The 27,714-nt window shown below is 40.9% G+C and overlaps 1 protein-coding gene across 26 annotated transcripts; it reads left to right on the top strand.

Annotated features, from left to right (window-relative positions):
- The first annotated feature begins 297 nt into the window (after window positions 1-297).
- Window positions 298-23,312, top strand: TPM1 (tropomyosin 1). 26 transcript variants are annotated; one of them, XM_075069547.1, is made up of 10 exons: window positions 298-538; window positions 1,142-1,267; window positions 1,464-1,589; window positions 9,974-10,107; window positions 11,448-11,565; window positions 12,318-12,388; window positions 12,653-12,728; window positions 13,813-13,875; window positions 14,167-14,236; window positions 15,571-15,653. In XM_075069547.1, exons 1-10 carry the CDS (start codon window positions 425-427, stop codon window positions 15,651-15,653), a joined length of 981 nt encoding a protein of 326 aa, XP_074925648.1. In that variant the 5' UTR covers window positions 298-424. The 26 variants fall into 26 exon arrangements, with proteins under 26 accessions (XP_074925648.1, XP_074925647.1, XP_032621330.1 ...); XM_075069546.1 differs by lacking the exon at window positions 1,142-1,267 and adding an exon at window positions 17,292-17,509 and having other exon boundaries at window positions 299-538; window positions 15,571-15,649; XM_032765439.2 differs by lacking the exon at window positions 1,464-1,589 and adding an exon at window positions 17,292-17,509 and having other exon boundaries at window positions 299-538; window positions 15,571-15,649.
- Window positions 23,313-27,714: the final 4,402 nt, after the last annotated feature.

Genomic DNA, 27,714 nt, shown 5'->3' with positions numbered 1-27,714 from the left:
AACCTTCAGTCCCGCGTATTCAGAGCGGACACAGGCACAAAGCTCTCTGCCCCTGCCTGCCTTCCCTCCCTAGCCCGTCGGATCCCATATATAGTCATATCCACGGTCAAATGGCAGGCGGCAACGAATGGGAGAGCAGAGGTTGGAGGTGGAAAAAAGCAGGGAGTGAGCGAGAGCCAGGGGGGTAGGGACGAGGCCAGGGGGCGGGGGGGAGAAAAGCCCTCTCCAAAAAAGTATTGGATGGCTGGCTTGAGGAATGCAGGCAGCCCCCGTGGAACGTACATATCTGCGCGGTGCTGCCCGCCCGGCGCTCGCACTACAGCCCGGCGCTCGGCCCAGCACAGACCCGCCTTCCGCAGCCTGCCCCGTCCCTTCCTCCGCCTGGGTCCTGTTCTTGTGTGTGGAGTCCTAGCCCGCCGCCACCATGGATGCCATCAAGAAGAAGATGCAGATGCTGAAGCTCGACAAGGAGAACGCCCTGGACCGAGCCGAGCAAGCCGAAGCGGACAAGAAGGCGGCGGAGGACAGGAGCAAGCAGGTCTGCATTTCGCCGCGTGTCAGCGCGCGAGTCCATAGCCACCCGCAGCGCCCCTCGGGGTCCTCATGCAGCTCGCAGGCTGGAACAGCAGTTTGGCCGTGTGGGCTCTTAACGTGCTCCTACGGACTGGCTGGACTTTGCTAGTGGGATTCCCCTCCCCGCCCAAAGAGACCGAGTAACTCGAAAGAGTGGAATTTTCACACCAGTGGAGTAGATCTGAATAACTACCCGAGCCCTCCGAGGGATTTGGGGAGGGGGAAAGAGGAAAAAGGGTCAGACAGACTTAAAATGCTCTTTAAAGCCGGAATAAAGTGTAGAAATTAGCAGCTGGCTGGTGATGGACAGCTCTGCTTTGATTTACCTAAGTGCAAGTAAGCCCATGTGTTCCCCAGCCTCCTCTCCCCCATTTTATGCTAAGTATCTGAAAGCAGAAGTGTTCTCTTGCAAATGCAGTGCCGCTTTCCAGATGTGTGCCATTCCTTTCATGGGATGGAGTTGCATTTTTTTTTAATTGCATTTACTGGGAGGTTGGGGAAGGGAAGAGGGGGAAATACCCAGAAAAAAAATGTATCTGTGCATTGTATTTCCTCTGTGTGCGCCTAGTTTGAGGAGGACATTGTGCAATTGGAAAAGCAATTGCATGTGACGGAGGATACGAGGGACCAAGTGCTGGAGGAGCTGCACAAGGCTGAGGAAAGCCTCTTCTCAGCAGAAGAGAAGGCCACCAAGGTAGCGTGCCTCTGCCAAGAGCAAAAGGGAATCTAACTCTTTCTCTCCTTTTCTCTCTCTCTCTCTCTGTCCGTCTGTCCTTTTCTGTCCCTCTGCACCCACACTTCTCCTTTGCGCGATCACATTGCCTGCTGCACCCTTTCTTCCCCCGCCTCCCTTCCCTTTCCTACCCCACCACTTTCCACCCGTCTCGCAGCTGGAGGACGAGTTGGTGGCTCTGCAAAAGAAGCTGAAGGGCACTGAGGATGAGCTGGACAAATATTCCGAGTCCCTGAAAGATGCCCAGGAAAAGCTGGAAGTGGCTGAGAAAAAGGCTGCGGACGTAAGTTAGCGCCCCTCCCCCCCCCCCGCCGACACACACAACACCCTCTCTGCCCTTCCAAATCCTACTGCCCTCTGCTGCACAGGAGACATGCCTGTGCTTCAGTCCAGCTGCATCCCAGAGACATGCTTGCTGTAGGGGCCAGGTGTTTCCTGCTCAGAGGTGAAACCACGCTGCCTTCTTGCATGAGGTGCACACACCATGAAAGGCACTGACATGGATTTCTGCTCACTCATCACATGCGCATTTCATGTGTACCCACCTCTCTAGACAGAGCTTGTAAGTAAAGGGTGGGGCGTTTATTTAGATGATTAAAAAGGGGCAGGGGAGAGAGGAAAAAATTACCATTTCTCCTGAGAAAACTGTTTGCAGTCATTTTAAAGATGTTATTATTAGTTAGTTGCATCTATTGTTCCATAGGCCAAGAACTGTAAGGATTGCTGTTTTACTCTTAGCACAGGGTCTTTTAACATATACACAGCTACATACTGGGGTACGAAAGAGGCCTAACATCAGCTAGGCCTTCACTGAAGCACTACAGCTTAGGTTACCATAACTCAGTGGTTCTTAAGTTGAAGGCCATCTCCTAGATTTTAATGTCTGGAGATACTTGAGGTTAATAATTCACCTGTTAAAGGATAAGACAGCCCTCTGTGTGAAAATCATTTCAGAAGATGATACTTGCTAGGTCTGCAGTCAGTGGGATAGAGATCCAGAGAGCAAGCTGGGGGTTATATATAGCTCAGTGCTTTATATGGTATAGTGTGAGAGCTTGCACCACACCCAAACCCTCATCCCACCCACCTGTTTGCCCCTCAACAAGCATTAAATAGTTTCATGCATGTAGTACATCAGAATTTAGCATTTCTACAGCTTTACATCCAGATCCCTCTGGCCACCACTGTAGGATTCAATTTCCTATGAGTGACTTTCACCTCTGAATTCTAGGATTAGGTGACGCACAACTCTTCAAAATTGATAATGTATTTTCCCCCTTAACTCAGCTTTTAAAATGAATCTCTAAAAATAATAAAATTAGGAAGGAGTTTTAGAGCTGATGATGAAGCAAGGTATTTTAGGTGCAGGGAAAATAGGGGGTGAAATGTAAACAAGAAAGATCTAATTGTGTGTGAAAGAAGACAATATATTTGTTTACTTTAAAAAAAAATGTTTCAGCCATAGTATAGACTGTGCAAATGGTTTCAAATTTTCAGATAGAGCTCAGGGTCTTAAAGTGTGTGTGTGTGAGAGAGAGAGAGACTTTGTATAATATAGATCAGATGTCTTTCCTTTTTTCTCTGTATAAGGGTAAATGGACGAGAGGCAGCTTTCCTGCAGGACGTTTATTTAACTTGTTCAAAGGAGCCGCATATAGATCCAGGGAGATACTCCTTATAAGGAAAAGTATGCAAACTATTTGGGAATAGCTTGCCTAAAGAAGAAGGCAGGAGAGGGGAGAGAAATGTTACTAGATCGCTTTCATGAAAAGAGAGACGTCTACAGTGCAGTCAGGATGCCATTTCCCTGTACTTGGAAGGAAAACACCATTTTGGAATTGGTGTGGAGAAAGCAGTTTTATTTGCAATAACCGCCCAAGCAGAGGGTAGCTAGGGTGACTCGCTTGTTTTCTCTTCTAGACAAAGGCAGAGATTTAAAAGCTGCTCTGCAATGCTGTGTCCCCTGGTGTATGCAATATCTCCTGTTGGGATAAGGCGTTGCGGGGAAGCAGAGACGTAGAGTATCTTTGGGGCACAAATCGTTTATTCAGAGTATTCCTCCTCCTCCTGCACATCGGTCCAAGCTTTGAGAGATCTGTCACAGGAAAGGGAGGAGGAGAGCTCCTTGGGGTGGGCTCACATGAAGGATTTAGGAAAATCAAATGACTCACCACTTTCAACCGCTTCCTGAGAGCCACCAACCCACCCTCCCTTGGCGGTAATACCCCCCCCGAGGCGAGCTCTGAGATGTTACAACCCCTTCCACTGCCTCCCTGGCAGGCTCCAGTCTCTATGCCTTAAACCCCACCACGTGGCACATGCCGCCCAGCTTCCCGAGCGACTCAGTCAGCTAATCGGGCCCTTTGTCCCTACTCAGTATTGCTCTGCGATGTAGGGGGAGGGTGGGGAACACCTGGCCTTCCACCCACTTTGGTTGGTGAGTTTTCACCCACCGCCATCGTCCGTCCTCTCTTCTCGCTACTCACGCCTTGGGGAACAGCCCGCGGACAGAGGGTACGATGGGTATCAATGTGGCCGGCAGGTGGCGCTGCCGCCCCTCGCTGCCAGGCTACTTGCTCACTTCCCTCCGCAGCGCCCGTGCGTGAATGGAGGCAGCCAGGACCGTGCACAATTGCCCTGCAGAAATCCCTCTGCTCTGCACCCTGGCTCTGCCTCACACCTGCCAGTCTAGCGTCTCCCCGTCCTCCCCTCACTGCACAGGCCATATTGCACCTGCCCGGTTCCCCTCATCTGCACTGCACGGGTCTGGGATCTTCTCCATCTCCACCCCCCCATTGCACAGGGCATTCTGGATCCACCGGTGCCGAGCCCAGACTGGCTCACTGTTTCCTCCATCCGCCTCCCCCCCCGCGCCCATTGCAGCGCCTAGCCTGGGTCCTCCCCACCACGCCCCATTTCAGAGCCCAGCCTGGAGCTATACTCCCCCCCCCCCCATTGCAAAGTCCAAAGGTCCCTGTATCCTTCCTCCACCCTATCCCCCAGTACAGGGTCCAACCTGGGTCCTACCCCCGCTCATTGCAGAGCCCAGCCTGGGTCCCTGAGTCCTTCCTCCTCTCCTAACCCCCACTGCAGAGCCCAGGCTGTCTCCTCCCCTCCTCCGACTTGCAGAGCCCGGCCTGCGGCTCCCTCTGCCTGCCCCGCACACTCTCTGGGGCTCCGAGTGCCGCCCCGTTGCTCGGCCCTTAGCCCAGCCCGCGCCGGAGCCCCGAGGGCCGTGCGGAGGCTGCCGGGCAGCGCAGGGGAAGGCGGAGGAACTTCCGGGGCCGAGGCGGGGCGAGGCGTTAGCCGAACCGCAGCGCAGGAGCGGCGGCGGCGGGCGGTGCGGAGCCGGGGCCATGGCGGGGCTGAGCTCGCTGGAGGCGGTGCGGAGGAAGATCCGGAGCCTGCAGCAGCAGGCGGACAGCGCTGAGGAGCAGGCGGGCAGCCTGCAGCGGGCCCTGGACCAGGAGCGGGCTCTGCGAGAGCAGGTACCGGACCCCGGCCAGCGCCTCCCAGGGCAGCTCCTGCCTTCTCAGTGGGGCGGCCCTTTTCGCTCCTTTCCAGAGCTGTCTGCGCGCCCCATCCCCTCTGCCCTGCGCCCTGGTGGCGGACACACCCAGGGAGATTCCCCGCCTGCTCCTCCTCGGGCTGGGGGCAGGGAAGAGCTGGTTGCAGGGCAGGTTTCTTCTCTCTCCGTGCATGTGGTCTCTGCAGGCGATGGGGTGGGAGCGTGTCTGTCGGGGAAGGGAAGGGCTGTGCTTAGATCCGCAGCAGAACAACGGTATCCTGGAGACAAATCTCAGAAATGGTGAGAGAGACTACAGTAATGTATACCCGGAGGCTGTCCCCTGGTCCCCCTTCCCCCATCCTCTCATTCAGTTCTGAGCAGCTTTTAGGGGCTAGGCAAAGGCACACACCCTTTAAAATAGTTTTTACACTGGCAAGGATGTAGCTGCCCCTTTGCTGTGGGCTATGTTCTGCTCAATGGCCTAATGAGGCTTCATCATCTCAATCCCATTGTGAAACTCAGTGCCAGTGTTTGTGGTCCTCCTAATTCCAGGGAGGATAGCCTGTTCTTCAGAATTGTGATCACTGGTGTATAGCAGTCTGTACCTGACTGGAATGGTTGCAAATTTTAGAAGTATTTCTTTTTGCATTCCTTTGCCTGGACAACCTAGACTTAGAGATTTCATTGACAGGTTTTTCTAACAATATGGTTACTTTAAATGCCATTTCCATTTTTATCTGAAGAATGTAACATCAGGCTTTAGATAGACACCTCAAAACAAATATAATTTTTAGCAAGTATAATTTGGATTTCAGATAAGTACTAGATAATTGTGGCTATCAGTCTAAAATGTTGCGTTTAAAAATAAAAGATGCTGAAGATATTTTAGGTAGACTAAGTTGTCTAATATAAATGTTCATGCTGAGGAACACTGGACAAAATGTTCAAAGTTGGGTGCTTACAGTGGGGTTCTAAGTTTATAACAGACATCTAAATAAGTGGCCTGATTTTCTGAGGTGCTGGGTACCTAGAGCTCCCAGTGAGGTAAGTGATCAGCTATTCTGAAAATCAGGTTACTTAGATGACTATGAACTGAGGGCATAACTTTAGGCAGCCAGTTCTGAGCATTTGGCAACAATGTCTCCAAATGCTATACAAACCTCTGTGTCTATGGTATCTATATGGCCCACATTACCCTAGTATCTAAGTGTCTCACAGTCTTTAGCATATTTATCCTCACAGCACCCTGTGATGTAGAGAAGTGCTATTATCCCCATTCTACGGATGGGTATCTGAGGCACAGAGAAACTAAGTGACTTCCCCAAGGTCACACAGGAAATCTATTAAGAACAGTGGGGAAGTGGACCTAGATCTACTGAGGCCCAGGGTAGTGCCTTAACCATCCTTCCTCTCTCTAAAGTGAACACACTTTTTTCAGGCCAGCAAATGGTTTAAAGGTCAGTGAATGGCTTAGGTATAAAAAGTAGGAACCAAGATACTCTTTACAGAAATATTTGTTTTGCTCAGGTTTTTATACAAAATAAATTACAAAAAAAGGAAAGAGCATCACCCAGTATGTGTCTAGGGATGTAGTTTTGTCTAGTGATTACTGCAAGGGATTGGAAGTTCTATTCTTTGTTTTGCCACTGACCTCTGGTAATGCTTTTAGTATCTCTGTACATAAAGTGTATACTAAAAATTTACCTCATAGAAGTGTTTTGTGTCTTCAGTGTTTGTAGAAAACTTTGTTCTTTGATATCACTTGCCAGCATTCATTTATTTCATTATAATAGAAAAACTGGTTGTAGGGTCCTTTCCCTATAATCTGGAATTTTGTGTGTGTTCTAATCTAGGCAGTAAATGCACAAGTGTGTTATCTGATATCCATCAGCAAGTGGAATGCTTCCTGATTGGTTGCAGATGGCCTTCTCAGAGACAACAGTGATGGCTCATTGGAATCTGTAACAGTACTTTACATTCTCACAGGTTACTTCACATACCATTTTCACAGTTAGAGGCAGCTCATGTCATAGTTTTGCTGATTTAATAGTTCCCATATTTAATATCCTTAAACATGGATTCCTGTTCTAAGAACTTGAGAACAATAATAAGATTAAGAACAATAATAAGATTCCTGGAGTAAAGGATCCTGATTTCCCTAGTTGAGTTAATAGCTTGATTACTGTGGAATCTTTCAAGTATATAACTAGTTTTGCTACTAAATTATTAGGGCCTGATCTTACACTATTGAAAACAGTGGCAGTTTTGCCACAGACTTCACTGCAAGCTGCATCAAATCCATTCGAGCGGTCTTAACTATTTTATCAAGTAATGTCATTAGAGGAAGTTAGAGGTTTTCTTCCTTTCCTGGAATATTTTATTTAGATTGTGGAAATTCTCCAGAATTTATTTGCGTGATATTTTAAGTGTCTTTGAAATGAGAACAGCACTGATGTGAATAAATGGAGAAAACAAGTGATGGGCACCTCTAAATATGTGGCTTTGCTATATGAAATAAACATCCATGCCGAAGCTGCGCTCTGACTCCATTTTTCCTCCCAAAGTGGGAACTGCTGCAGCAAGCAGTCTACATGATCCTTTCCATAGTGATTGCTTGACTTGTATGGCATGTGACCAGCTAGATATTTTTTTCTTTTGTGCAAGGTACAGATATGAAAACAATAAAAAAGCTAAAGCTCTAGCCAACCGATACCATAGTTTACCACTTTTGAACACTAAACCAGATTCTTATTTTCTTGCACCATTGGCTGCTGTTTTCTTAAAATATAAAAATGAATGATTCTTCATTCTGCTCCTCCCCCCCAGTTTTACACATTGCTAGTGACCACATTTGATGATACGTTTTGCACTCCACTCCAATCTGTTATATGATTAGCTGGAAAACAAAATCTTGTTTACACTGAACAATAATTAACACGCAGCAGTATATTATTCATCTCATCTCTCACTGTAAAAGTGTGCACTCTATTGTGAATGCTCTAGCACCAATGCAAAAGGTTGTGTTTATCTATTAGCCATGGGAGTGCCGCTCCATGTCATCAGTAATTTTTTCCTTTCCTTACCATATAAGGACAGAAGTCCTGCTCTGCAGCAGAATAACTTAGGCCTTATAAGGCTAGTTGGTAAACCCTTGGTGAGTTACTGCTTGTAGAACAGGAAATAAGAACTTGAACTTTAATCATCCTGTGTTTCCTAAGTATGTTGTATGCTCTTAGCACATTAAGAATAGTTTTAACATAATTGTTAACTTGTAATATTACCACTTGCCCAAGGTGTTTTTAAACTAACATTTACAAACCCTTTCCCCCATAAAAAGTTGTACTTTTCAAGTTAAAATATTCAAGTGCTTTTCATAAAACCCCTTGCTCTTAAATAAGAGTTCTGAGTTCTGTAGTTTGTCACTAGGGAAAGAATAAAATTGGAGGTAATACTGACACTTAGGGATTTATTTATTGGCCCTAGTCCTGCAGCCCTACTGTCAATGCTCCCATTGACTTCAAATAGATTACCGATTTGTACCCTTGTTGTGTGTGCATAATTTCATTCATTCTAGTGGCGGTTGTGCATCAAAGGATAATGCTATCCAGTATGTAAGCTGCTATCATTTACACCTTGCACAATGTGGTCCTGGTCCATGACAAGCATTTTGGGGGGAGGGATAGCTCAGTGGTTTGAGCATTGGCCTGCTGAACCCAGGATTGTGAGTTCAGTCCTTGAGGGGGCCATTTAGGGATTTGGGGATTGGTCCTGCTTTGAGCAGGGGGTTGGACTAGATGATCTCTTGAGGTCGCTTCCAACCCTAATAATCTATGATTCCTAGACACTACTGTAATACAAATACTGTTGTTATGGCTGTAAATGATGGATCCTAAAAAACTTAAATTGCAAAAAGGCACTGACTTGTACCTTTGCCATGAAATACATGTATAGTTTCAATTAGATGAGATGGCAGGCACCATAATCACACTTCCTTGGTAGAGCAAAGTTAATAAATGTTGAAATAGTTTTCAGTACATTAAAAGTCATTTGTATTCCTGGAAGTAATTTTCCTTTTAAAATAGTGACCCTTTATTCTAAACACTACTGCCCTTCATATCCTTTGGAAAGAAACAGAGAGGCTTAATAAGGGAGTTGTTTACAAAATGCTGTCACAGTACTTACTCTGTGACTAGAACAAATGTAGCTTGGAAAATGTCAGAAGTGAAAGCTTGTAAAGATAAGAGCCGCATAGTCTTGGTGTAAATGTTACACAAAAGATTACGCAAATATCTAATACAAGTAAAGCAAAGCTAAGGGTAATATGCAGATAGCATTATGAAAATATGTAACCAAATGTGTTGTGAGGGTTGGTGAGGCCAGGATTCCTGTGTTAAACTGACATGGGCTAGACTCTTGTTTTTCAGCCTTGTATCCCTTCCCGTGAACAAAACTTGTTAGTATCCAGTGCTCCGTGTTTTCTTTTTTGGGTGTTTTTTAATGTTCTGTTCACTCTTTGTGAGCTGGATATTTGCAAATACCCTCACCCATGTATTGTAATTTTGGGTGTTTCCTCTATGCCTTGTCATAGAGTTGCTGCTTCTTACCTTTCTTAAAATCAAAGAAATATTCATACAACTTCTGTTGTTAAAATAAGGGCAAGTTCCCAGATACAGATTCAAGATATAGGATTTATATCCCTATGATATGTTGTTCTGGGTAAAATGGGCAAAATGTAATTTTGACATTGTTTAATGTTTACAGAGATGAGAATCTTTACTTAATCTGAGGATATGTGCAAGCTAAATACCTAGTAATGAAAAAATAAACATTACTCACAGAACACTTGAGTTTCTTAAGGCACGTTGTACAGTATTTAGGTATTTCATGTAAGGTGAAAGATCGATCAGTTGTCCTCCATTATGAGCTAACTACACTTCAATGAAGGAGTAGGAGAGAGAGCGAGAGCACAGGTGAGTGTGTGCATGCACATCTGTAGATATATAAAAAATATCTGCTGGCCACTTAACCAGTTAGACTAGTGTTTGTTCTCTTTTACTAAATTCTCCCAACTGTTGTTCTAAAATGATCTAAATGGTCCTTTACAAAAGAAGACTGTTAGGTTGTATTATGGATTCATTTTCTTTACTACTTCTACTTAGGCTGAGAGCGATGTAGCTTCTCTGAACAGACGTATCCAGCTGGTTGAGGAAGAGTTGGATCGTGCTCAGGAGCGTTTGGCAACTGCTCTGCAGAAGTTGGAGGAGGCTGAGAAGGCAGCAGATGAGAGTGAAAGGTGGGTATGGCCTAATTCATGTTCTCATTTGAGCAGCAAGCTATCTTTATGACAAGCCAATTATTGTCCAGATGAGGAGGGGATAAAAATAAATTAACCACCTTTCTGTATCTTGTGATTGGATGTAATCTACTGTGCCTTTACAAGCATTGACTTCAATCAGTTAAAATTTGTCTGGAGGGACGTGTTGAACGTGCAGGCTTTAGTCCTTGTTTATGTCAGGTTTTAAGATAACTCTTTACAGATATCCTGTGACCAATAGGCTTGGTGCTTTGGCTTTTGATGTGTTGTGCAACCTCTTGGGAGAGCCAGGTTAGTCCAACCCCAAGACTTTTGTATCTTGGGCCAGTAGTTCTGTGGTGGTGGTGCACACTCAGTCTCCTGATGGGGAAACTGTAGACTGCATCTCTCCTGAGCATCCAACTGAAAAACCCACCCAGAGACAAGCAAGCCTTTGAAGAGACTGCTACTCTGCTTGTTCATATGGTTTGTGCATTAATGCAGTTTTGTGCTTTCATGGCCAAGGAAGAGGAGAGAAACAGTCAGTCCAGATAGGGATTTGAGTTAGGGTTTTCAAAAACACTTAAGTGAGTTAGGGGCCAAAGAATTAAGTGCTTTTGAAAATCCCATCTGTAGACTTGTAAAATTATATTTAATACCCATGATAATGCCTTTTGTCTGGAAAGGTCACTAACCGTTTTCAAGGCTCACTCTACACCATTATTCATTATGCAGCACATTTTGAAGTGGGAAGCATTTGACAGACATACAGCACATTGCACAACAGTTGGGGAAGGGAATTTTGGTCTAGCAAACTGGGGTAAATCCTGGCTCTCGAAAAAATGCTAAATGTTTTGTTTGTGCAGATCAGAAAGGATATTAGGTCCTAAGGTCCAGATACAGCATATCACAACGAACTCTATTTATCTACCTCAGAAAAATACCTAGCAGGGATTTGAACATGCAGTGCCAGAGAGTTGAGGCTTAAGCTACCTATTGTCCTTAGTCACTTCCTTAGGACATCAAAAGCAAGTCCCTTTTATCATGCACCTTTGGATGAGGGAGCACTTTCACTGAATTGAAGAAAATTGTGGTCAGGCTGCTGATTGCGAACTTTCGTGCAATGCTGAGTTGTGCAAGCAGCATAACAAACCACTCTTGTTTAATTCAGATGCCACCAGTTTCTTCTCAGCTTCCTACCTGTTAAATAAAATGACCTCTCTGACATGCTGCATCCATCTAAGTCTGTTGTCATAGAAAGATGCACTCCAAATGGTATAGGGATTGGAGATAAACTAGGAAGCACTAAGCCTAGTATTTCCTGTTTTTCCGACTTTCAGAGGAATGAAGGTCATTGAGAACAGAGCCCAGAAGGATGAGGAGAAAATGGAAATCCAGGAGATCCAGCTTAAAGAGGCCAAGCACATTGCTGAGGAGGCTGACCGCAAGTATGAAGAGGTCTGTTCTGGAGTGCAAATCGAAGAGCTAAGGCCTTACAGGCTTTGATTACAGCTTTTCTCTTTTGTTTGCCTTGGAAGTACAAAAAGTCACAAGCATCCCTGTCAATAAGAGAGCAGCACTGTTCCCACAAAGAATTGATATGAGAAATAGGCTCCTGAGTGCCTTGAGAGACAAAACTGTGATTTTTCTACTGGAGATCTGATCTACACTCAGATTCCACTGCACAGTATGAGTGGAGATGTGTGCTCATTCCTTAGCAAGAGAGTAGCCCGCTGCACAGAACTATATTTGGTAAAATGGCAGACAAAAATGGACAATAATAGCACAGACAGGGTGAAATGGATGTTGGCCTGTCCATCATCCTGGTATGTGATATCATCACTTCACATACCAAGATGCTGGTACGTCGCTATGATTGCTACAGAATGGCTGAGAAAAAGATCACTGCTGTCTTTAAAGAGGCTGTAAAAAGAAAAACTTATTTTTAAACTGTCATGTTGGTGAATGGGAGTTAGGGGACATGAAAATCCTGGTCAGGTGATGCAGTCAGTCCCATATGAGTAACAAGGGTCTAGCGCAGCCAGGAGATTTCCTTGAATCAGTAATTCCGGGAGAAGTGTATTGTCCTTGTAAGTAGACCATTACAGTGAGAGATATTATCCAAGGCTTTGGCTGCACTAGCATATAGTGTGCAGTCGTGTGATTTTTTTTTTTTTAATTATTGTTTATTTTTATTTGCCTTACTCTAGGTGGCTCGTAAGCTGGTGATCATTGAGAGCGATCTGGAGCGTGCTGAGGAGCGTGCTGAACTCTCAGAAGGGTAAGTGCTGTGACTTCCCAGAGAGGTGTGTGAGATGCTGCGAGACAGTGACTATACTTGCATGAGATGTTGGCAGTACACTTCTTTGTGTTCAGCTCAAAGCTATGTTTTGCTCATTTACTGTAACAATTGAGATAAATGTTAAAAACTAAAGTAAACGTGTGTGTAGATGTATGTGTGTGCGTGTGTTTTTTGTCACTGCATGCCCTACCTGCACACTGATTTTGTGAATGGCTTTTGTGCATTTCATGTGTTCACTAACAGCCAAGTCCGACAGCTGGAAGAACAATTAAGAATAATGGATCAAACCTTGAAAGCATTAATGGCTGCAGAGGATAAGGTACTGATACTAATATACAGTTTTCAGGTTTAACTGCAACCCAGATCTCTGATGAGCTTTCATAGCTGTTAGTTCACTCAGTAATGATGAATGAACCTTCACTGCACTCTTTACTCTCTTTGCATCTTGCTTTGGTGGCTTTCTTCGGTCTTTTTTATTTTATTTTATTGATTTAACCTTTACAACTGATCTTTTGGCAGCCAAAAAGAAGCTGAACTATCTCATATTTAAAGGGTCTGTGAGTACTTCCAAGTAAGCCTGGTGCTGTAGGTAACTTGTTTGTAATAGGGTTTGTTTTTTAAAGAGAAGTCTGGCATTGTAATGAATTGCTTTCAAGTTGAGATGGATTCAGCTGCTTTTTAGGCCGTTCTTTTGCTCTGTAATTCAGTTTTCATTTTTCTCAATCTTTCTCCCCCCTTTTTTTTCCTATTTTTCCTATTTCTTTTGCTTGACTGATCTCCCACCTGCCCCCTTTCCTGCCTCTGTTCCAAAATAATAGCAAATGTGCTGAGCTTGAAGAGGAGTTGAAAACTGTGACCAACAACCTGAAGTCGCTGGAGGCTCAGGCTGAGAAGGTAGGCTAGAGCCTTATAACCCCAGTGGCCTGGATTTTTATGCATTGTCCTTAAATGTTTATACCGTATTTCAATAAGGCTTTTGGTAAATGGAAATATTTAGATTCGTTACTTAGATACTATCAGGCCATTGCCAGAAATCTGACATTAATTCAAGTACATAATCAAAATATGCATAACATTAATTATCCATCAGTGTTACTTAAAACTTTATAGCCATAAAATGCAATTTGTGTGCTGAGATACTTAATTTTTTCCAACTTGTCCTCCTACCTTAAAATTATAGTACCAAATGCTGCCCTGAGTTACTACTCTGCCACTTGGGCAAAATGTGGCCCTTTTAATAAATGAGAACAAGACCGTTTATGTCTTGAAAGATAAACAAAAGTACTTCCATACCTAGAACTAGTACAGTATATGGTTGTCATTACAGTGTAAGATTGTCATACATGTTGTATTTTCATATAGAAAATATTTTGTCTGACATCTGATGCTCTTTCCAATTACAGTACTCACAGAAGGAAGACAAATATGAAGAGGAGATAAAGATCCTGACTGACAAACTGAAGGAGGTAAAATTAGAATAATCCTGTATTAATGGATTTTTACGATACTGCTCTGATTGATGTGAAATTAATGTGTCAGTGTGGAAAATAGCATAATATGAGGTGCCAGCATCAAAGCTATAGCGCATTAGGCAATATTGAAGGATGACTGTGATTTTACACCTGTTTTCTATTATTCTGTCGTTGAACAGAAATTTTTTTCTCATACTCGTTGTTGCCTTTGTATTTGTAAATATCATGAAAGTTTCCTAAAGTCATTTGTATAGTTTTTGACCTTGTGTGTCTTTTTAACTCCAGGCTGAGACCCGTGCTGAATTTGCTGAGAGATCAGTAACCAAGCTGGAGAAGAGCATCGACGACTTAGAAGGTATGATTGTGCTTTATTTTTCACACTTCCTGCAGAATAGAAAGCTGATATTCACCCATGGGCTTCATCTAGTGCCCAATCCTACAAATCTTTATTCCATGTGACTAGTCTCATGCAAATAAGTAGGACTACTCACATAACTAAAATGAGCAGGATAAGACCCTAAATTAATGAAGTGTTTTCCAGTCCAAATTCATTACTTAATTAAACTTTTTCGCTGGACAGTGTTTTGCTCTTGCCTGTTTCTTGTTCTTTGATATTCTAAGACTTTTTGCTTTAAACTCTTCTACTTGGATATTCAGATATGGAAAATGATCAGATGGCAAATGTTATTAATATGCTAGTTTAATTACTTGACAATATCAGCAATGAGTAATATGTTGTTTGTTATAATTAGGAATATTGAGTTAATTTCATTTATGACTGAGATAAGTGCAGGTCAGGGCAACTATTTCATGATGTAGAACAGCTGCTATTTTCAGTGAAGTTAATGGATTGTATACACATTCAGGAGTACAGCCTATTTAACCTCACAAAGTTTGCTTTTAGGGCTCCGATAAATCTATCAGAATCACAGTACAGAGAATAGAATTCTCTTTTATCTTGAGAATAGAATTCAATAGTGCTTTGTAATTAAAGGTTAAGCTATATGAGATTTACTCGTAAAATTGTTTTAACTTTTTCAGTATTGTTAAGAAGCTTAACTGCTTGATATAGGAAACTGACTTGTACAAGAAGTCTTTAAAGGTTATAAAAGAGCCAGCCAGCTGCAGAGAGTTTATGGTCACTTTCTCAGTTATAAAAAAAAAAGAAAGAAAGAAAGAGAAAAATAAGATGCTTGGGAAGAACTAACCCTCTGGAAAAGCCTGAGGGTGTGACATCATGCAAAACCCAAAACATCTTTTGAAGGTAGAAGTGAGATACCTGGTTCCCCCTAAGCACCATTTTCAACCCTGTTCTCTCTGCTGCTGGCTTGTAGTTCATTGCATGTACCTTGATAACTTGTATAATGCAAGTTAAATACAGTTTAGGGAAGTGGGAATTATTTTTTTGTTGCACACTTTATTTTCTTCAGCTTTATCTGTGTCTCAGCTTGGCTTACTGAAGATGCAGTAATTTAAATGACTTTTCACATAAAGCTGTTCACCATTTGTATTACTTCCTTATTTATATATTGTTTGTTTTGTTCTCTGCCTGCCACACCACTTACTTCTGTGCACTGTTCCCCTATTTTGATGCTGTTTCCGGATGGTGTCCCATGCCACCACCTTCACCTTCCATCACCTGATCATTCTCCATTTCCTTTCACCTCTGCCTTCCCTGGTGAATATTAGATGAGTTATATTCTCAGAAACTGAAGTACAAAGCAATCAGCGAGGAGCTGGACCACGCTCTCAATGATATGACTTCCATGTAAATGTCCTCTCAACCTGTGCCTGTACCTGCTTCTCTACCCTCATGATTGTTTAGTTGCAGCCTTGCAAAATTATACTTGCTCACTCTTTAGGCGGAGGAATACGTTGAATGGGTGTGATTGGGTGTTAAAGCATCATTAGTATTTTCTTCGTCATGCTAAAGGGTGGACAAGTATTGTGCCTGGTCTGGTAAATTTTCTGACAATTTTGCAAGGCTGGCTTAATCAACTCACTTTTACCCATTTGTTTTATATCCATGAACCTGCTTTCCCTTGCAGTTATCTGGCTCATTTCCCTTTGGTTGTTCTTTTACTTTCCACTTCTGAGTTCACTTCTGTTCAAGAATTTCTACAGTGCTCATCATTTTAAAGTTGCCAAAAGATAAGAGTCTCCTTATATGCCATACAGAGAGTACTTTCTACAGAGAATGTTTTTCATTTTATCATAGTGATTATCTCTTTAAGGCCATTTTTAAAAATAGAAGTGACAGCTGTTGGGATGTGGGTTGTTTCTGTGAAGAGCGTTTGAAAAATAAATCTTCCCATATTTGTTAGCGGTGAAAGAAAATAGTTTGAGAGAAAAACCGGTGGAAATATAGAGTATTGACTTGAGTAAAAAGGCAGAAGATTTTACTTTGAGCAGAAAAAATGAAAAAGTGGTAAAATTGCAAGATACGTAGGGTCTGACTGACCAATGTCTTGTTTGGTTGGTATAGTGTTGTTTCAAGCAGACTGAATTTTCTTGTGTGCTTTGAAGACATTGAACAGAAGTCAGCTATGCAGAAACCTTTACATTCTCTCTCCCCTCCCCATACTGATAACTCTCATGTGCACTAATTTTTTTTAAAACTGAGATCAGAAAACCCTGAACACTTGTGGCTCTGTCTAAAGCACACCTATCTGCAGATGTTACTTTCAATTTCTAGACTTCAGTTTCAGAGTTCAACACGTTTTAGCCTTTGGTTAGAGCCACAAGTGTGTTCTGCATGTTTTGAAGGTTTTACATTTTTTCCCCGTTTAATTTTTTTTAAGCATCCCTAAATATACAAATTATGATATTTTTTCCCCTAACTTTCCAGTGTTGGAACTCCTTGGTTGTGGTCTAATATTATCTGTTTTGTATGTTTTGATTCTAAGCCCAGAAATACAATTCCACACAGTGATTTATCACACTAATATCCTTATAAACAGTTTGTAGGACTGTAACAGCTTTATCTCCATTTACAGAGAACAACATGCAGTGCCTTGTATGCAAAATCTTCTCACTAACAATTGTAGCATAATTTAAATTTGAGAGATTTCCAATTTGAAAGTCGGCTTAAAATCTGAGACAACACCATAGACTTTGAAGATTTCATAACTATAACTGCATTTCTGTCATTAGCTTTGAATTATAGGTAACTATTTTTTGTAAGTGGAGTTTAACAAATGGAACAATAATCAGGAATTGACTCTCCGCTATAAATACATTTCTCTATAGATATTTAAACGGAGGCATTGCTATAGCGTTCCAAAAAGAGGTGGTGTGTGATATTTCACTAGTATTCATCTTGGCATGTTTGCTTCCATGTGCTATTGCTGCTGCTTTCTGAATTCTTTCCATCATGCCACTTTTATTTCCCACCTTTTATCTTCATGCAGATAAATTTCTTTGCTTCACCTCTCCAAAGATACCTTCATCAAGCTGGATAAACCACCTTTCCAAGCTCTTGGATGTTTCACGGGTTCATTGTCCTGTCCTCCAGCTTATTCTTTGCTTTTAGCATCCTGACTCAGGACATTACTCTCTTCGTGCCTTCTATTGTACAGAAACTCTCCTTCTTTCAATGTAAAATAAACATCCCACTGTGTAAGATGTATCCATTTTGCTATTCCTTTGCCTTTTATTTATTTAAATTATCATTTCAACTATCAATCAAATTAAAAATCTGCTTTTTTTGCCATTAAGAATTTATTTTTAATTTTCTTTTCTTTCATTTTCTGCTGCTACTTCCTCCCCCTCTCACTGACCCCAACAAACATCTTGCCAGAATATCAAACAATGCAGAATTTCAAAATGAAAAATACCAGTCTGTGGAATAATAATGCTAATCTTGGCTGTCTTAAATTGGTCGCTTTTGTAACGCAATCCTCATTTTCTCTCAAATTAAAATTCAGATGATATGACTTTTTCTTAGAGTTCATTGGTTTTTTAGTCTTATTGTTAAGCCAAAATCTACAAGGACACAGCTCCCACTAGGGTCATTCGGTCGTGAGAACATAGCTGAGAGTACAGTTTGGTCCTTAAGTGCTTGACAGTTGTGTTTTTTCTAGAGAGTCCAAAATTTCCTACTAGGTTGAAGTCTTGATGTGGGAGACTTCCTGCATTATATAAGTTTGTTCTTTAACGTCTAGTAAAAGAACTTTTAAAGGGATAGCGTCAGGTGAAAAATCCTATGTTTTTTTTTCTTTCCAAAATAAGATAACTAAATGTCCTTATCTGTGTTCATTAACAATGTGGGTTATGGAATTTTAAAAATTGATTTATCTGTCACCATAGGTACTGTAAGTTTACTTTTTACATTTCACTGGAGAGATGAAAACACAATAGTTTCACTTTCATTCTTAGTTTCACAGACTGTGCTAGCACAAAGCTGCAAGTTCCAGTTGCAGAAACTTCAGGGGAATGTTTTTAAATCTGAACCAAAAAAAATGTGTCTTTGTCATGCATAATTAAATTCTTTCCATTGATCTCAGGTTTTGTAAAGTTTTGTCTGACAAACCTAAATGATGGGTTCAGATTGACCTGATAGTGTTCCTTTTGAATACAAAACACTAAATATTGACGTTTCTTGCTCTCCTACTGTAATGTACAACTAAGCCTTAATGCTGCTTCAGGAGGACTTACGTTCATTGTAACTATTTTACCTTAATTTCCTTCACAATGGAAAAAGTCCTTTTTTAAACAGCTTTACATTAAAGTGAATATCAATTTAAACTGAACTGACTACTAATTATTTCTTTCATTTGATTTTGTTGCTAAAGTTCTAAGGCTCAAAATGTTAATAAGCTCTGGCCAATGTACTTGATCTTGAATTTGAGGGTGCTCCATTTTAAAGTTGTAGAACAGTAACTTTTTAATTTGGAAAAACAATGAGGAGTCTTTGTGGCACCTTGGAGACTAACAAATGTATTTGGGCATGAGCTTTCGTGGGCTAGAACCCACTACATCACTTCATGCATTTGATGAAGTAGGTTCTAGCCCACGAAAGCTTATGCACAAATACATTTGTTAGTCTCTAATGGGCCACAAGGACTCCTCGTTGTTTTTGCTGATACAGACTATAACATGGCTACCACTTTGAAAGCTTTTTAATTTGGCTATGTCTCATTCCAGTTTAAAAGATACCATCAAGTAACCTCGTGTAGAGCTTTTCCGTTTATATTTTTAAAACCTGCCATTAGTTGCAATTCTCCATGAGGCTTGAAAATACTTCCTTCATCCCTCCCTGCTGTTTCTTCACATTTGGTAATTACTCCTCACTCCCCTCGTTTTTTGAATAGAATTGGAAATTACCTCTTCCCCTTTTCTTTAATAACTTCGGCTTATGCAATCTTGTCAGCTCAATATATCTGTTTGTTCACCCACGTTACTGCTTATTAGAAAAAGCTCTGGAACTAGCTGTGGAGGGAACACAATGGGTTTATTTATTTATTGTAACTTCAGTAGAGTTGCTATGATTGTGAAGATTGTCCAGATTTAAACATATTTATTTTTAAACTTGACTATGGCCTTGCCATTGGTTTTTCTTTCTTTTCTTTTTCTAATTTAAATCCACTAGTTATCAGGGTTAAAAGCCCCTATTTGGCTTTTTCCCTTTTTATGTATAAATTTAAAAGTTAGTGAATTAAGCACAAGATCAACATTTCCAAGTGTGGCTAGTTATTTTAGGACTAGTCTCAGTTTGGGCACACAGAAAGATTGGGAATCCTTATTTCAGTGATTTATATAACTTTAGTTTTGACTGATGCAGGTAAACGTTCATATTTTCATTCAAATTGTAACACAGTATTGTTTGTATAACCACTAAATACATTTTGGCATTCAAAATGGAATTTAGCTACATCTAGGTTTGGATACAGTTTCCAAGTGTATGTTAATATAAAAGGTTGAACGGGAAAAGAAAAAGTAAAAGAAGGAAATTGAGGCAGTCTGGTGGTGGTGTTCTGGTATGTCCTCTGATCTTACTCTCCTGGTCAGTGGAGCCTGGGTTCCCAGGAGGAGCAATTGGTGATTGCCTCTGATTACACAAGTGCGTCCTACAAACGAATTCATTGCAAGGTCTTGCCATCTTTGTAAGGTGCTGGACGCCTATCTTTTAGGGGGAAAACACTGCCGTTGCAGCTATCAAGAAGGGTAAAAGAAGCAAAATGGATGGTTCCCCACAATTGAATAAGTTGTGGAGTTAGGATGTTCAGAAACCTCTGTAGACCTGTCTCAGAATTCACAGCCAGGCTATTAAGAAAAAAACACAAAAAATTGAAAGGGAAACTGAATGGAACTTCATGGAATAGGCCTTTCTAGATTTAGTCTCTAAATAGTGTAGCTGTGGATGTTTTCTCCAGTCTTGAAAATCAACTCTGTTAATGGTCCTTTACTAGTTTGCCGTACTCAAGCAATACATTCAACCCTATCATTTCACCTGTAACAAGAAAGGTGTCTTTTGTGAAAGCTGTCAAAGGGGCACTTGTGAGTTTTTTATTCCAGTTTAAAGGCCTCAAAATCTCCCTATTTCAATAGCTGACAAATACACGTTCTTTTCCTGAAGTACCATTTCAGCTACCAGATTGCGCAATAAAGGGAACATGCAGTGAAGTATGTGGGGCTTGAGCAAATTCCTGTTGAACTTAATGGTAAAACTCCAATGGAAGAGTCAGTGGAAAAAGCTCCAGTGATTTCAGTGTGACTTGAATTGAGCCAAGAAATAGTATGCTGTTGACGAATGCATTTCTGCTGCAGTAAGGGCTGATTATACTATAACTTTTACTCAGCTAGTATTGAATACGATTCTGCCATCTCTACTACATTTGTAAGGAGTCATGGCATTCATAAAACAAGTAAACCCTATGTACATTGCTCATGTATGTGAATTTAAACTGGGAAGTTTGTTCCATGTGGCTTCACTGAGAATACTGTAGCAATTGTCCCATTTTTCTTCCTGTTTCCTGACTTACAAGCCTACTCCACAAAAGAGGTCTTAGAGAAATCCTTTTTGGATTATAAACTGTTTCTTGAGCTTTGGAGTAGGTATTTAGTCATCAGAGAACTAGAATATAAAGGGATTCCTAAGGTAAAGAATTTCTCTCAATATGTAAATAGTTACTGAACTGTCTGTGGTGTGACTAGTTTCTTTATTAACTCTTGCTCTACTGTTTCTCTGTTTAATCTTTGTTCATTCTGCCTTTCTTTTTCTTCTAACCTGCTTGCTGACTGTACAGATCATCTCTACCAGCAACTTGAGCAAAACAGTCGCCTAACTAATGAACTAAAGTTGGCATTGAATGAGGATTAAGCTTTAGTGTGAATAAACTTAGTTGTGTCTAAACAAACTTACTCTGAAGTTCCTCAGAAATGAATGAGTCAAGGTAGAAATATGCAAGAAACCTATAAATTGATTTCCAAGATATTGTAACTGCTGTAAATTAATGGATGAAATTCTCAATTTACTCTTTGGGAAAGAAGTGCAAGTGGAAGAAGTAACACTTCTGATAAGGCTCCCGTAGTATCTTGGAGCAGCCACAAATTCTTCCTTTGCCTGTGCAATAGTTTCTTTCCACTTCAATACCAGTTACAGTAAGTAGCTGAAGATATTTTAAAAAAGGAACCCCCCTCTTTGTAGAGAGATCATAATCCTTTTTAGCTGATTTCACAAATTGGAATTTTACTGGTAACTAGGGGAAGAATATTAGCCAAGATTCAGGTTTCAAAACTAAAATAAAACATACTCCCAGCTATTTTGTATCTGAAAATGTAATGCACTGTTTTGAATTACAATAAAATTGGCTTGTATTTGAATAAAAGCAGTCCTGAAATAGGAACCCCTTTTGGAAATACCTGGTCAGTTTAGAGGTATGCTTGCATCAGAATATAGTCGGTTTTACTGGCTTCTAGTAGCATGTAGCTCCAGAACATTGTGCTCACATACTGTATCATGTAAGACTGTTAAATGACTGTTCTAGGGGGAAAATAGTGTGCGTGCAACATAAAACTACTAACTGCCAATGAAACTGCTGTTATTTTATTTAACAGCTGATATAACTTGTCAATTTCAGTTTTTGGTTCTTTTGTTCTCATTCTCTGCAAGTTCTGAATTATAATGTGACTTCAAAAGTGTGGAGCTGCCTGGAATACAGATTAACAAATCCTGTCATTTATTGTTACCTTGTTCATTAAAAAAAAGTTTAAAACTCCCCATTTCCACAGCACATGGCATCTGGAACTTACAAAAACCTAGTCTATTTTTGGCAGTGTGTTGTTTTTAACATATACAGCTGCAGAACAGTTCAAAACTTGCATCACTTGCAGTTCATGTTGTTAGTTTGGACCATTCCCTAGTTGTCTTGGCTGGGAACATTGATATTTATGAGCATGTACACTACTTATCATAATAAACCCCTCCATTATAAGTGATGATTGCATGCCTTCATGTAAAGAAAATTGATGTGTCCAAAGAGCTGTTGTTCACATTTTGCTTTTCTAATCCCATAACAGAGAAAGTGGCCCATGCCAAAGAAGAAAACCTTAGTATGCATCAGATGCTGGATCAAACTTTACTGGAGTTAAACAACATGTGAAAACCTCCTTAGCTGCAACCACATACATATTTCTTTGTTTTTACACCTGCTTGCCATGAAACCCCTTAAACATGTTTTTATTTTAGTTTCACCACAGTCACAGGAACATCTGCTAAATACTAGGCAGGGGTCAGGGAAACACCAAAATGGGCAAGCCATATGCAGGTTGAACTATTCTATTATGGTTTCAATGTGCCATTTCCCAATATAATGTTGCCTACACTTTGTAGAGAGTTCAGCAACACCAGTATGCTTAGTCTGTCCAGGCATCTTTGATGTGTCAGAAAGAATACCACCTCAAGTGCCAGCTATATATTTAACAGGACAGTTTATGTTGGAGAGACAAATCAGGTGTGGACTGGTGCTACTTTGAACAAAAGGTACAGCTGTGGTCTTTTGTTTGATATTGTACAATTCAGAAGTTAGTCCAGCATGGTAATTTATTTTATCTGAGTTTTTTATTGAGCTGTGCTAATTCAATAAAACCAAGGATTTGTAAGCCACAAACAATATTTAAGACTTTTTGGTTTTTCGCTTGTATATTTGCAGCTCATTACAAATGTGTAGGTCAGCATTTCAACTTGAGTATCCATTCCATTGTATTTTTCATGTTGAAATGAAAGATTCAGTAAATTCCGGAGAAAACATAAATTTGGGAGATTGTTTTAAAATGTATTTTATTTGTGTGGAATTGGGGGGGGAATTTATAAATTGGTATTTGCCTCACTTTATTTTACGCACATCTTGAGCAGTTTTAAAAGTATACCTGTATGTAAACGTTGTATAATGATATGAAATAAAATGCACATTTTAGGACATTTTTTAAAATTTTGCTGTCCTGTGATTTATATTTTTAATCTTTTCATTTTTTTGTCTATATAAAGCATGAATATGCATGGCTGTGGCTCATCGGGATAAAATATATTGACAAGCTGGCTTTCCATCTTCTCTAAAAGTAAAATGAAAACAATGCCAAAATGAATAACATATTACATTTTGCCCTATTGCCAGAGGGTCACAATAGTTAAAAACTTTTTAAAAATTTAAAAATTTGTGCTATAATAATGTGCTCTTAATTTTTAATTACTGTTGTGTGTGTATATTCTTAGAGATTGTTCAGAACCAAACCTCCCAATCCAAACACACTCAGTACTTGTCTTCACTGCAGAGTTAAATCATAACTCAAGTATTACCCCTAACTCGAGTCTGTGCAATCCCTTATTTCGAGTATGGTGGTACTTTTAACTCCAGTTGTCTGGTTCCTTGGGATATAGGCTACAACTCGAGTTAGCATGTCTTGCTGGCTGCTAATATATCATTCTGTATAGCTTGAACATTATTTCGCAGTCAAGTAGTTAACTGGGCAGTAAAGACATGTATCCTCACACTCTGATCCAGTTTTACAGCTAAGGCCCATCTCTCTATACTGGTGAGTAGGATTTTCAAAAGGCCTTGGCCTAATTCTGTTCTCAGTGAAGTAAGTAACAAAACTCCCAACAGTGAGCACATCTTAAAATCCCACCATAGCATATTTGTGTATCTTAGATATTCATGTACTTGGTATAGTAACTCTTTGAAAGTTCTGTGGCCAAGCCCACTCTGAATGAGCTATTCTTTTTCTTCCCCCTCCTCACAGTTTCAGCAGCTGGATTTTAATTATGTATTTGTCTTTATTTTGATTGCCTGCTCATTTTAATTGCTTGCTCTGTCACTGGAAAACTTGAAAAAATGGGGATGGGTCTGTATTGGTGACTATTATGTCTCATTCCCTTTTTTTTCTACGCACACACCTTGGTTGCTGGGGGGGGGGGGGGGCCAGTACACTACCCATCCTTTCACCCAGCAGCCAGGGTAGAGGAATGGGAGCAAGTTAAAAAGATGCTTTCAGATCATCCAAAGGTTGTACTACTGGATCCTGGGCAATTAATGGAAACTAAGAAACTTCACAATGTCTTGTGCTCTATAAGAAATAGTGGAAGGATAAGGAAGCATGGAATGTTTTCAGGTACTAATTGTGTAGGAGGGGAGATATACTGGAGCTGCTTCTCCATTGCCCCTGGCCTCTGTTCATCACTGTAGAAAGGGGATGGAAATAACATGGCAGGGAATATTTCCAGTGTCACAGGCCTCTCTCAGTAGTGCAGAGCTGCTGTAATGGCACTGTATCTGCTTCCCACCAAGAATGTAAAGGGTGGGCTAGAACATTGCCAGAGCATTCCCCTGCTTCAGCTATTCTCTGCTTCCATGTTTGAGGAGCTCTAGGTCTGATCTAACTTGGATGGGGCTGTGCCTCAGAAGCCCTGAAAATACCAGAGGTGCAAAAACAGATTAATAATAATCCCCCTTCCTTAGTGCAAGGCTGGAATACCAGGTAATGGGGCTGTAAGAGTCCAATCCTGCGCTTGCTCACTGTTGTGAGGTCGATGGGGCTGCTCACAGTAGTAAATCTGAGGCTAGGTAATGGTGGTTTGTAGGATTAGGCCCTAGGCCATGCAGTGAGTCATTGGCTGGGTTGCGATGTGAATGGAGGCATTCTTGGCTCTCAGCCGTGTGTTATATGCTGCAGAGTACACTGCCTCTCCCAATGGCTGTTTTTATGGCCCTATAGACTGTCCTTGTGCGTTTAGTTCTAAACGACTGCACGCTTGAGTAAAAACAAACCTTTTATGTATGCACATTAAAATCTATCACCTTCAAGGAAGCAATGAATAGTGCTCCCCCCTTCTTGTGTGGTTGTTGCGTTTTCAATATCTCTTAACGAGAAGATCTTAAATACTAAAATGGCAAATGTCTGCAAACAGAGATGTGAATTCTGCTGAAAGTCACATTCTTTCTCTCAGCTCCTGTAGTAACTTTCCTCAAGTGAAGTGCTGTGGTGGTTGTTACAAGCCTTCACAATAAGCAAATAAATGCCTTCCTTCTCCTTGGAGAACTGAAGGTAAATGAGAATGAGCCAGCCCCACGTGGCTTTTATTTGCTGACTCTAGCCACAGGCACTGCACACACATACACTTGTATTGACACAGTAAAATCTGTTTGGATCAGGCTAATCATGCGTTTCATACCTCTGAGCCACTAGCCATTGTGGGCCACTCCTATAGTTATTTAGCAGGCAAAACACATTGGTGTTAGAGAGTGATTGTTTGCATGCAGGATCAGTTTTTCCTTTTTTTAGACCCAAATCTAACTCCTAATAAACATGGGTTTCTCTCCCTGCTGCTGTTGCCCTTTCCTTACAGCAGAAATGCTAACTCACGAAATTGAGTTAATAGAAAATAGTTTTTGTTAAATCACTGAATCCCATGTCATTTTGAGTTTCCTGCAGCGTACGTTCTTGTGTGACAGTCCAATTCATTTCTTCCTTGAATGCCAGAACACGTTTGGCAGATTGAAATATACCATTATATATTACTTGTCTAGCACTTTAAACATGCTGTAGCGCTTTGCAGACTTAATGTCTATTAGGTACTTTTCCCAGTCACCTGTGATCTGTCCTTTGTCAGTAAAATATTGTCAGTCCCCATCAATGAGACATGACCCTTTAGAGAATTAGCTCTAAGAGGAATTTAACGAGCCAATTTCTGCTCTCATTTCCACTAGTGGAAAACTGGTAAGATCACTAACTTCAGTGGAATTACTCTCAATTCCTACAGGTGGGAGTAAGAGCAGAAACTGGCCCAAAAAAATTAGCAAGTGAAAAAATATAAAGAATCAAAAGAGGAGAGATGAAAAAATATCCGCCAGTCCATTGTGAAATGGAATATCTTTCCTCAGACATTTCTTTTGGACTAAGATTTGTATTTTGAGGGGTTTTTTATTTAATAAAAAAGGAACATCAATGAAAGAATGATTGGGAATTAAGACAAAAAGGTTAAAAAAAGGTTAAATATTATAGAGCAAATGAGATTTTCCATCCTAATACGTTCTCTTGGAAAACACACACAGGAATACTTTCTTTAATGAAGAAAAGCTGTGTAATTTTCCTTCTTCGGTGTGTTTTGTGTTCTTTCCAAGAGCTACGCTATGGAAAATCAGTATAAATTTGAATAGGATTCTTGGCGGCAGCTGCAAACCTATCTCATTGTCTCTAAGCCAGAGACCCTGCCAATTTTTAAACTATTCCTGAGTATTGTATAAACATAGGGTACCCCTAAAAATGAATAGCGCTTAGTAAGCAATGCGAATGTGGATCAGTTGATTTATATAGGGGAGAGCAATGAAGAATTCACAAAAAACCTTTTCTGTGCAGAGAATTCAAATGCTATTTTTGTTAATAGTAAAGATGTTGACCTTGTCTGCACCATTTCCCACAGTCTCATAATCTGATTTCTGTAACCCACTGAAATTCTATATCCTTGTAATCTAGGAAGCTGTTGCGTTCAAAGGACCTAATTCTGCATGTCCTACAAAGGCCAGATTCCCATTGATTTAAGTGGAAGATTTGCCTGTATAAGGACTCACTTATTGGGTCCCATTTTGTCACTTCTTCACTCACAGGTCATCAAATGCCAGGAGTCCTTAGTGTAGCATTAATATATATTGGCCTCTTCTTCCTACTTTGCTGTTTTATTTAAACAGCAGCTCCAGCCTGAACATTGTTAGTCCACTCTTTAATAATATCACATCTGCAATTGACAAGTATAAGATGAGATGCAAATTTCATATGGCAGCTTGCAAAGTCATATGAAAATCAGTTTCGTTTGTATACAGCATTGAACAGCAAATATGAGATACAAGTATCAGGAGAACAAAAAACTAACTGTGGCCCCAATCTTGCAAAGTGTGGGACCTTATTCATATGCAGAGCCTTGCTTGGAAACTGCATTTGCAGATCTCTTTGAGGATCAGGACCTTTAACAGTGTTCTCCAGTTTCCATACTAAAACGCTACCAGAAATAATTTAATTGCAAGCTCCTTTTGGCAGCAAAGTCTTTAGCCATTTTTCACTTGCAAAGTGTGAACACTATGGGCTGATGAAAAGTCCACTGAAGTCAATTAGTCTTTCAACTTCAGTGGTTCTTCGGATCAGGCCCTAAGGCCTAATAAAAATTAACTGTGCCAAGTGAGAGCTCTGATACAGTCCTGTAGTGTGTCTGAAAAGAAATTTTTGGGAGAATGACCATAATGGGGCACTCTACCTTGAACAGCCTGTTACAATATGTGCTAATTAGTTATGCTAAAGTGTTCCAATTTGCATTTAGCCCTGAAGAAGAGCTCTGTGTGACTTGAA

The sequence above is a fragment of the Chelonoidis abingdonii genome, chromosome 9 (assembly GCF_003597395.2).
Source record: "Chelonoidis abingdonii isolate Lonesome George chromosome 9, CheloAbing_2.0, whole genome shotgun sequence".
In the NCBI taxonomy this organism is placed as follows: domain Eukaryota; kingdom Metazoa; phylum Chordata; order Testudines; family Testudinidae; genus Chelonoidis; species Chelonoidis abingdonii.
The sequence above is the reverse complement of the archived record's forward strand: the minus strand, read 5'-3'. Positions and strand labels throughout refer to the sequence as shown.

Coding starts and splice junctions, on each gene's coding strand:
- TPM1 (XM_032765445.2), top strand. CDS start 425: ATGGATGCCATCAAGAAGAAGATGCAGATGCTGAAGCTCGACAAGGAG. Junction 539..1,141: donor CGGAGGACAGGAGCAAGCAG/GTCTGCATTTCG, acceptor GTGTGCGCCTAG/TTTGAGGAGGACATTGTGCA. Junction 1,268..1,463: donor CAGAAGAGAAGGCCACCAAG/GTAGCGTGCCTC, acceptor CCCGTCTCGCAG/CTGGAGGACGAGTTGGTGGC.